The 11,122-nt window shown below is 29.2% G+C and overlaps 1 protein-coding gene across 1 annotated transcript in view; it reads right to left on the bottom strand.

The window, feature by feature from the left end:
• The window catches only part of LOC124948083 (alkaline phosphatase-like), a 128,432-nt gene that overhangs the window by 28,699 nt on the left and 88,611 nt on the right, over window positions 1–11,122 (bottom strand). The window contains exons 4-8 of the mRNA XM_047491201.1: window positions 10,541–10,715; window positions 10,130–10,308; window positions 7,547–7,754; window positions 6,027–6,167; window positions 4,885–5,079 (exon numbers count right to left, since the gene is read on the bottom strand). Coding sequence (XP_047347157.1) covers window positions 4,885–5,079; window positions 6,027–6,167; window positions 7,547–7,754; window positions 10,130–10,308; window positions 10,541–10,715 — 898 coding nt within the window. The remainder of the gene's footprint in view (window positions 1–4,884; window positions 5,080–6,026; window positions 6,168–7,546; window positions 7,755–10,129; window positions 10,309–10,540; window positions 10,716–11,122) is intronic.

An 11,122-nucleotide genomic window follows, 5' to 3' on the forward strand; every position in this document is an offset into this window, starting at 1 on the left:
TTTCCCCTTTTTTTCTTCTTTTTTCTTTTTTTTTTTTTTTTTTTTTTTTTTTTTAATGCACATGCAACAAATTGACCGAACCAATTTCAATAAAACTTTACATTCAATTTATCTACCATAACGAAAAATGTGTTACATACAATTTTAGATTGATCGTTTAATAACTTTTAGAAAGGAACATACACATTTTATTTCGAACGTTTCAATGTTAAAAGTTAATAAAATATTCAGATAGATAACGACGAAAAATTTAATAGAAGATGTCTGTAAAATACCAAATACATACTTTTTTAATTTACAATGAAACTGTAGCGAATGATTTTTAACCAATTTTGAAATACAAATGTTTCGTGAGGATGCAATAAAAAAATTTACGAATAATCAGATTTCATATTAAATTAAAAAATGAATACAATTTGTTCGTATGGTTATTATATAAATTTTGATAAAGAAAGTAAAAAAAAAAAGTAAAAAAAAAAAAAAGGGAAATTTTTCTATATCATGCGTATCCATGTATCAATCGTTATAAGAATTTTCAATTAGTTTCAAAATGATTTTCTTCTTTTCCATATCTTCGTTCTCTTAACAAAAATGTACTATAATCTTGTCTAATGCATAAAAGGGAAACAAGTGTAGCTATTATGCAGAATAGTAATGCATAAAAACCATTAAGGAGATAGAACCAAGACATTGAATAAGACACTCTCCACGGTCATGCCTAATAAGAAAGAAGCGAGATAGTAGATACTGCATACATGCTGCTAGTAAAAGATGCAAAATAGTAGCACCACTTTTTCCCACTGATGGCCACATTCTGCAAATAGTTTCATTATGTATTTTCCAAACGATTTCGGTAGAAATTTAATCAAAAAAAGAAGACGCGAAAGTTTTTTAATTTCCCAAGGATTATATTTTTCTTTTCTTTTTTTTCTTTTTTTTTTTTACTCAAATCATCATCGATTTTATCTATTCGATCATATCAAAATTATTCCAAAATGATTATAACAATTCTAAATCGATCGTTATTACCTATTTGTTAATAACTACGATTTAATCGCTAGCTCAAACGTAATACCAATTAATATCGTTCAAAGAACAGCCAAATAATAATACTGATCGTGTCATGGAACTATATTTCTGTATGTATGCATGTATGTATGTATATATCTATATCTATATATATATATATATATATATATATATATATATATATATATATACGTATGTAATTATATGCCATACAGACGTACTTACACGTGCCTCATACATTATGTATATTGTATGTCGTACGTGTACGTATACATACAAATCTACGTAAATTACCAATATATACATGCGTATACACTATTTGCATGTAATCGTCGTCGAAAATCTCGTTAAATTCGATTAAATGTTCGACCGATATATTTCTAAAAAAAATAAAGTATATATATATATATATATATATATATATATATATATATATACAAACAAACGCACGCACAAGCTCGTTTATTACCGTATACGGAATTCCGCGGTGAATAAATTTTTTATCATGTAAATCTATAAAACCTGTAAATGCGTATAAAACGACGAACAACTATTGGCCACGTAATTTCTCGCGGAAAACTTTAAAGAGCAGAAAATTGAGTTTAACCGCGTTCTCTCTCTCTCTCTCTCTCCCTTTTTTTTGGAACGGATGGTTCTCTCTCTCTCTCTCTCTTTCTCTCTCTCTCTCTCTCTCTTTACACGAATAGGGGAGAACGATAATGAAAGCACAGCGAATCGGACGCGTAAGGCGGAAAATTGCAGCGGAAGGGTAACGTAACGAAACGATGAGTGTTCTGTACTTGCCTTTTTGTTTTCCTTTTTTTTTCTCTTTTCTTTTTTTTTTTCTTTTGTATTTTTTTTTTTCTTTCTTTATTTCTTCTTTTTTTTTGTTTTTCGTTTCCCCCCCATCTCTTTTTATTTTTCTTCGAAGCTTCTCCTTGAATAATAACGATCTTTCAAAAATCTTTCGAATAAAGATGGAAGCATCCTTTAGAAGAGAAATGTCACGAAATACTGTATTTTACGTTTTACCAAAGTACGATTCAATTTAAGGGTAGATAGACAGGCAGTGAACGATTCAAGCTTACGGAATTGTTGACGGAGATTGGATTTTATTGTATCGAGGACTAAACTTTCGTTGGGTCTGGCTTAAGTCCCTCGTGACGAAGTACTTCTCTTGGATAAAGAGAAAAAGGGTTCTGACGTATTCATCGACAATGTTTCTCTATCGTTATATCGATTTTTACGTAAAAATATTTATTCTCGTATATTCATTGATTATTCGTTTTTAAAGTATTAAAATGAAAAATTTTCATTTTAAATGACAATATCAAATAAAATATTAAACAATATTTATATGACTTTATCTCGTATTATTTTTTATCATTGTGTATTTATATCATAAATTGTATTTTAAATACATTAATAAATTTCAAAAAGAAATCGTTTACAATCTACATCGATGATATTGATTGATTATTCCTTTAAAAAATTAAGGAAAAAGAAAATGTTCACTATTTCATATTATTCTCTACTATTACGATAATCATTATATATTTATATCATAAATTATATTATAAATGCAGTAACAAACGTCAAACGTGATTACATATATGACATAGATCATATTCGTTGATTATTTTTTAGAAAATAAAAAAAGAAAGAAAAAAAGGAAAAACAAATATTTTCTTTTGAAATGTCAATATCAAATAAATAATTAAACAATATTAACTGATACTAATTCGTATTATTTTCTAATATTATAATGATTATTGTATATCTATATTATAAATTATATTATAAATAATGTAATAAAATGTGATTCTTATACGTAGCAAATTAAAACAAAATAAATTATAAAGTATTATAATTATTAAGAATCTTTTAAAATCTTGACCGACATTCGAAAGCATTTAACATGACATAATTGTACATTAACGTCGTAAGATTAAAAGGGTATATCTCCTGGATATTTAGTGACATATACAAAAGGACGTTATTTCCAAGTAGACAGATAAAGAGATATAACGAAAATGCCAGACAGCACAGCTTTTAGCAAAGCTTAGCTTTAGGGAAACCGAACGCATTACATACGTTCATCTCGAATCTAAGCTCCCTCGCATTAGTCTTATACATATATATATATACTTATAGCAGGATATAGTCGGCTGCTATGTACTCTTTTACTACTGCTACCTAGTATAGCTTAATGCACAACGGAAAGATAAAATGCCCATTCGCATTATTAAGTTCGGTCTATTCCGAAAGCTTCTAGTTGGCAACCAAAGTTGAGTTCTATGAAGTTAAAGTTTAATATAGTTAATAAATCAACTTTAAACGTATACGAAGTAATTCAAAAATCCATCAGGATAGATTATCTATATATGTATGTATGTATGTTTAACTTAATTGTTTGTGTATAAACCATAAAGTGATTATTATTGTTCGTATAAGCACAGATACACACACACACACACATACACACATATATATATATATATGTACATTGTAACGTTCGTTTTCTTTTGACAGAAAAATACGAGGTAGAGTACGTTTCTCGAGGATAGTAGAACGTGGGTGTGTACGTAAGTTTTACCGGGGATAGAAAAATAAATTGAAGAATGTTACGTTACGCGTGGAACTAAGAGAGAGAGAGAGAGAGAGAGAGAGAGAGAGAGAATAATAACAGCTCCTGGATTGTATCCACGTTAGCTACAGACCTTAATTCTGATCAAGTACTCTTCTCTCTATCGGCCAACTTTGTGGTGTTTTAGTGGCAAAGGAAAAGAAATGAGGTCGAAAGGACGATCGAACTGAAGAGTAAAAAAAAGAAAGAGAGAAAAGAGAAAAGAAAGAGAAAGAAAGAGAGAGAGAGAAAGAGAGAGAGAGAAAAGGAGAAAGAGAAAAAGAAAACTTGGAGTATTATACTTTTTATGTTCTCGCTTCCACCACCATGAATATTACTCGGGAATTTAATTGCATAAGAAAGAGTAGATAGTCCAGATGAATGGAACATTGAGAGATGAAAAAAAACAAAAAAGAAAAAAAAAAAGAAATGTATACCTATCCCTACCGACAGATATCGGAATAGTATAGCGTTGAGGATACCGTCTTTCAAACTTTTCACGGAGTAAGTAAGTAGTAATAGTACTGGTAGCAATAACAGTAATATTAGTAGTATTAGTATTAGCAGTAATAGTAGGGGTAGAAGTGTTAGTAACTTAGAGCGGAAAAAAAACTCCTTCGAGACAAGAAGAAAAAATAAAAAAAGGAAAAAGAAAAAAGAAAACAGAAAACAGAAGTAAGGCTGACGACTGGTCGTTCACGGCTCTTAGTTCGGCCGAACAAAATAAGAGTTATATAACAAATCGACGTTGTCCCTGAGAAGGAAAAAAGAGATAAAAGGAAGACAGAAAGAAAAAAAAAAGAAAGAGTAGGGAAGAGGGTAGAAAAAATACGGAAAAAAAAAGAAAAAAAAAAAAAAAAAAAACAGAAAGAAACCTCAGAGAGGAAACTTCGAAACTCTGTCCCGAAATAATTTTATATCTCGTTTCTTTACTTTTGTTTTCTTTTTTCTTCTTTCCTCTATTTTCTTTTTCTTTTCTTCTTCTTCTTCTTCTTTCTCTTCTTTAACTTTTCCTCATTTTCTTTTTTTTAACTATCTCGTTCTTTGTTTAACCATTTCGTCCTTTTTTACTTTGCTTGTTGACAAAATTCATCAACTATTTATTACTCTTAGGAAATGAAAGGAGAGAGAGAGAGAGAGAGAGAGAGAGAGAGAGAAAGAAAAAGAGTGAGAGAGAGAGAGAGAGTGTGTGAGAAGAAAAGGGAAGAATAAAAAAAGAGAAAACTTACCGAGTATAGGATTGCCACGATGCGTTGCTAAACCACCAAGAGTTAAGACATGAGAATGATCGGCCGTCACGACGATGAGAGTTTCCGTAAGGTCAACCTCATTTACAACCGCTCGAACTGCTTCTTCTAATGCTAATGTTTCGTCTAGAGCGCGATAAGCGTTGTTGTAATGATGAGCATGGTCAATTCTACCGCCTGAAATATAAATCGAATGATTTCCTTTTCAATGGTCTTCATAATATCTCCTCTCTCTCTCTCTCTCTCTCTCTCTCTCTTTCTCTTTATCTATCTATTTTTCTATCTCTATTTATCCCTCTATCTCTATCATTTCTTTTTTTCGTCGTCCGTTGAAAAAAAAAAAAAAAAAAAAAAAAAAAAAAAAAAAAAGAAAAGAAAAGAAAAGAAAAAGAAAAAAAAAAACAAAAAAATTTCATTTCTAGAAACGCATCGAGATTTATGGCACGCGTAAATTGAATAAAAATTCGAGGGACTCTCCCGACCTTTAGATTGATACGTACGACGTGGTGTTCCGAGATAAGGGAATGCAAGAAATATTTTTCTCAGAGTTCGAAGCAGCAAGCAGAAAAATCATCCCAGCTCTCGGCATCGTCTGATTCCAACGTGAAAATATCACTTTTTTATACCCATTCATTTCTTTTTCCTTTTTTTCCCTCGTGAAATGGAAAAATCAGCTCGGCAGAAGAGAAATAAAAATTTTCTAACGTGAAATAGGAAATAACTAGAAAAATGGATAAGTCGAGCGTACAGAGAGGAAAATGAATTTTTTCCTTTCTTATTTTTTTGTTTTTTTTTTTTTTTTTTTTTGTTTTTTTTTTTTCTTTTTAAATGGTAAATTAAGAAAGAAAAAAAAAACATAGGAAAGAAAGAGAAAAGAATAAAGAAAAAACTAGACGACCGAATGACATTATTATTATCAATATTTTTATTAGAGATGTTCTTACGTTGAAATTTTTTATATATCTTAAATACCGATTTATTTCGTAACATCATTTACGCAATCGTACACAGTTATACGAATCGTAAGTGCATTTAATTTAACAATAATCATCGAAGTAATCTATCTCTTTTAACTTGTATATACGCATAAATAATAGATAAGAAGATTGTAGTATATAGCTTACCCTCTACAAAGAGAAAGTATCCTTCCGGATTCTTTGCGAGAATATGCAATGCCTTCAATGTCATCTCTGTTAGAGAAGGATCCCCGGTACCAGTTGTGTTGCGATCCACGTCAAAATCCATGTGAGAATAAGCGAATAGTCCTTCAAAATAAACGTAACTATGTATTTACGTGTTCTCTATCTTTCTCTCTCTCTCTCACTTTCTCTCTCTCTCTCTCTCTCTCTCTCTCTTTCTCCTTCTCTCTGTCTCTTTGTATACAGAGTATCTCGTTTATCTGATGAGAAATTTTGAAGCTACAAACAAAAATTTGTTAATAGATATGTTTCTTATGATGGAGCAAATGTCATCTAATGTCAATATTCATTCATTATAAAAAATATAGTTACGTTTATAATATAATCTAACAGAACGGCAATCAATAATAAAAAGATATATTCCTTAGATATTAACAAATGTATAACATTTAATTAAATAATGTGACATTTATCCAATGAAAACATTTATAATATTAAAAAATATGATTTATAATATTTTTATAATAATAAATTCTCACCTCGTATGGCAGATCGTTGATATCGTTTCAACGAATGTCATCGGTACGATGAAAAGAAAATATATAGTTTTGTTAAAAACAAAAGAAAAAAAGAAACAAAAAAAAAGAAAGAAGTAAAATAATGAATTGGGCTTTGAAAATTTTTTCTATTGTTCGTCCTGTTAAAAAGAAAAAAGAAAAAAAAAAAGATATTGGCACCATATGATGTGCCCCATCATACCAAACAAATCTGTAAAAAAATTTTTTTGATAGGTTTAATCCCTCACGAGATATTCCCATTTTTCGAGATAAACGAGACGCCCTGTATGCACCCGCGTACACACACACACAAACATGCACGCACCCACGCATGCACGCACCCACGCATGCACCCACGCACGCACGAACGAATCCACGCATATATGTATGTATGTATGTATATATGTGTATGTACGTATATATTTATGTGTGTTATTTTCAAACGTGACTTCTCATGCCTGAAATAAATATAGTACTTTAACATACTGACATATACATGTATACACATATGACATATGTGTGTAAAATGGAAGGATATATACAAAAGGAGGATAAGCATGAGCAATAAAAAGCGAACAATACGACTAGTTTGACCGTATGTATAAATTGCATCGTCATTAATCCAAAAACGTAGAGAAAGATATTTGAAGAAAAACATCAACAGAAAATAAAATACAACGAAACAAAAAAATCCACCCAAAAAAGAAAAAAAAAGGAAAAAAAAAAAAAAGAAAAAGTCAATAACTAAATTAAATCCGCAGGAACGCGGATTGTTTGGCTTTTTATCTTCATGAATCGTGACGCTTTTCTCCTTTTTTTTCGTTTTCATTTTTTTTTTTTTTCATCGCCATTCATATGTTGTGATTTTTTTTAAATATAGTGGACCAAAATCAACGTTTTTTTTTTTTCTTATTTTCTTTTATTTAATATAGAAATATTCGAGTTTACCTAATAAGTAATTAACTTTTCGAACGTCAACGCTCTCAAATTGTTCCTTATTGGAGACGTATCTCGCGGAAACTTTCCGCATGCGATTGTTCCGTGACCATTCCTCAATTAGATTTCTACCGTCTAATCGTCTACCCTCTTTGTCCGGTTCTTCCGGGTCCAAGGTCACTTTGGGTACAAAATGACGTCTCCCACCGCCAAGTATTACCTAAAAATTCAAGAAATCATTGTCAACGAATAAAAAAGAATTAATCGGTGTATATTACATATTACATATTACATATATTCATCGATAAATCTGAGTTATTAAAGTAACGTGATTTAAAGTTAAAATGAAGTTAAAATGCTGGAATATAAAAAGTGAACGTTTCGATTAACAATGAGCTTTTGTTTCACGTCCGAAAGGCAATTGAAACTAACTACAATAGTGTGCTCGTGCAAATGCACGTTAACATTCCCGTACCAATTTAATTCACTTTATATGAGTGAATCTAACTACATACGTAATATCGCGTATCGAAGAACGATGAATTATCGTTGGTTCGATGAATTTGCTTGTTGGATATGAACGAACGAATCTCCTCTTGTGTTATACGTTTGAAAATGATTAATAAAATCTTTTAACGATTCAATGAATGTAAATATATATATATATATATATATATATATATATATATATGTGTGTGTGTGTGTGTGTGTGTGTGTGTGTGTGTATACTGTATATGTATGTATATATAACAAAGAAGTACGGAATAAAATGAAAGAAGAGAGAAATACTTTTTATTAAAAAATGTGTAATAACATAGTAAATTAATTTTTATTCTCCTGCGAAACAATGAATTTAGCGTATTTAAAAGAAATAAAAAATAAATAGCTATTACTTTTCACTCCACGTCATCCTATCTTTTCTATTACTGCTATAATTCATATCATTATCACTATTAATATCATTATATTATTATTATTATTATTATTATTATTATTATTATTATTATTATTATTATTATTATTATTATTATTATTATTATTATTATTATTATTATTATTATTATTAATATTATTGTTGTTGTTGTTATTATCTTCATCATTGTTATTATCATTGTAACCACTGTACACATAGTAAGATTGTTAAACTTAATTATCCTCGCTAAACTACAAGATGTTCTTATTCTCACATACAAGCTTGTTCTCGCTTCCTCTTTCAAACTCTTTTCTAATCTCATACTAATTCTTTAAAACAATCCTTCCCTTTCTTTCCCTTAATTTTCCTTTTTCCAAAAATCTGTCCTGTAATCTACTACAAAATTTATTATCCACGATTAAAAACTCTTTCTTGAAGTATCACTTACGAATCCACCACAATGAACTACACATTTCAATATACTAATTCTCGGAGTTATTCATTATATCCAAATATATTGAATCCTGGTTACTCCTGAATCCAGCAATGTAACAATAAAACACTCTTAAAATCGCGACGATATTTATATTGTTAATTGGAAAGAAAAAAAAAAAAAACAAATAAATCACGATTTTTTGCCAAATAATATATTGGATCGACGTATGAATATATATATATATATATATATATATATATATATATATATATATATATATATGTGTGTGTGTTTAAATGGCATTAATAAGTACAAAGTTAATAACACTAAAATGAAACTTATTTATAACTCAACTTGACAAATTATGTGAAATTAAAACAAATCTACATGAAAAAAATTAAAAATTTTAATTATAATATATTCCATTTATAGGGCTAATTCATAAATATATATTCCGTAACAAGAGTAATGGAATTTATAACATAATAAGACAAGTAAGAGTAAATATAAAAATAAAAAGAAAAAGAAAAGAAATTAAAAAATTATAATAAATTTATCTTAGTAGTAATAAATTAGAAGTAATAAACTTCTTATTTATATAATTTATATTATAATAAATCTGATTTTATTATGTAAAAATCGTGAGAAAAATTTGAAATTATTATAGGTAATTAGATTTGTACCAAGATTTAAACTCTCGATCCATGTTTTGGATCATTAATGTAAGTTATTCGAGCCATCAGGCCAATCTCACGAATACTAACTTATTAAAAATGATAGTGTTTGATTTCTTACTTATATAATTATAATATATTGCGAATAATTCCATTATTTATAGCGATAGATATTCATAAATTAACCCAACACATATACTACAATCGTACGTAATATCACGTTCGTTATCAACATCATTGTACATAAGTATGTGTAACGATGAAATTCTATTTTAAAAGTTTTCAGGATCACGCAAATATACGATTATTTTAAATGTTTCTTACTTTATTCTTAACGTATTCACGTTTATTAGATCTTAATCTGATATAAAATAAATTTCAACAACAATTTTTGGCGTATACTTTAAAGAAGTTTGAAAAAAATCTAACACATAGATCTACGATAAATGTTTCCTTCCTTAAACTCACACATCTGATATCTGAACGTGATAACGTAAACATAATAACAGGTTTATATTTATTTTTATAATTTTGAATAAGTTGTGAAAAAAATATATCAGGCCTCTGCTCACGTTGATATTACGTCCGGGCTCATCTTCAAGAAGTTGTCGAGCGATATCTTTGCAGGAAGGACGAGACGCAGGTGGAACTTTGCCATCATCTTCCCAATAACGACTTGCTGCATGAGCGTAAAGGGCTGCTGGTGTTGCATGCGTGACTCTTGTGGTTGTAACCAAGCCCGTAGATTTGCCTAAAGAAAAAGAAAAAGAAGAAGAAGAAGAAGAAGAAGAAGAAGAAGAAAGAGAAGAGAGAAAAAAGAAAAAGGTCGAAGATTAAGAGAGAAAAAGAAAAGAGAGAAAAAAGAAAGAAACAAAAAGAGAAAAAGAAAAGAATAAAATAGGACAAAAAGAAAGAAAAATTATGTCAATCACGTAACGACGTTATATTATTCATGAAAATAATCAAACAATGCGTGCACTTGCCTTGGCCCTGTGCCCAATTTATGAGTGATGGGACGCGCGCGTCGAAACTCGAGTAACAATTTTCGAAACGAGCTGAAGAATCCAAACCCACCGTTTCATAATTCGCTTTAACGCCACAAAGCAATGCTGTCGCGCACGCTGATGATTCCCCAACTTGCGCATCCATGTTGTAAGTCTGAAAATTGTAGGATGGAGTAAAGGATAAAGGTAATGATTTAAATGTTGAGAAATATTTTATGAAAGCATATTTTTACTTCGTTCATTAAGAAATTATTCTATTCTAAAATATATATTGAAAGAACATGACGAAGGGGTGTATGTGTCTCTATGTGTGTATATATATATATGGTTATGTATACATTTATGCGTATGTGTACGTATATACGCGTGATCAATTTACTTTAATCTTGATTTTTATCTTTACAACGTTTTATTCCTTAATTCCTATATTTTTCTAATGTCTTTTTGATTTTTATTATTATTTATCATTTATATATATATATATATATTATCTTAATATATACATATATATATATATATATATATATATATATATATATATATAAGATAAAAGATATAAGA

The sequence above is a fragment of the Vespa velutina genome, chromosome 3, assembly GCF_912470025.1.
Source record: "Vespa velutina chromosome 3, iVesVel2.1, whole genome shotgun sequence".
NCBI lineage: Eukaryota > Metazoa > Arthropoda > Insecta > Hymenoptera > Vespidae > Vespa > Vespa velutina.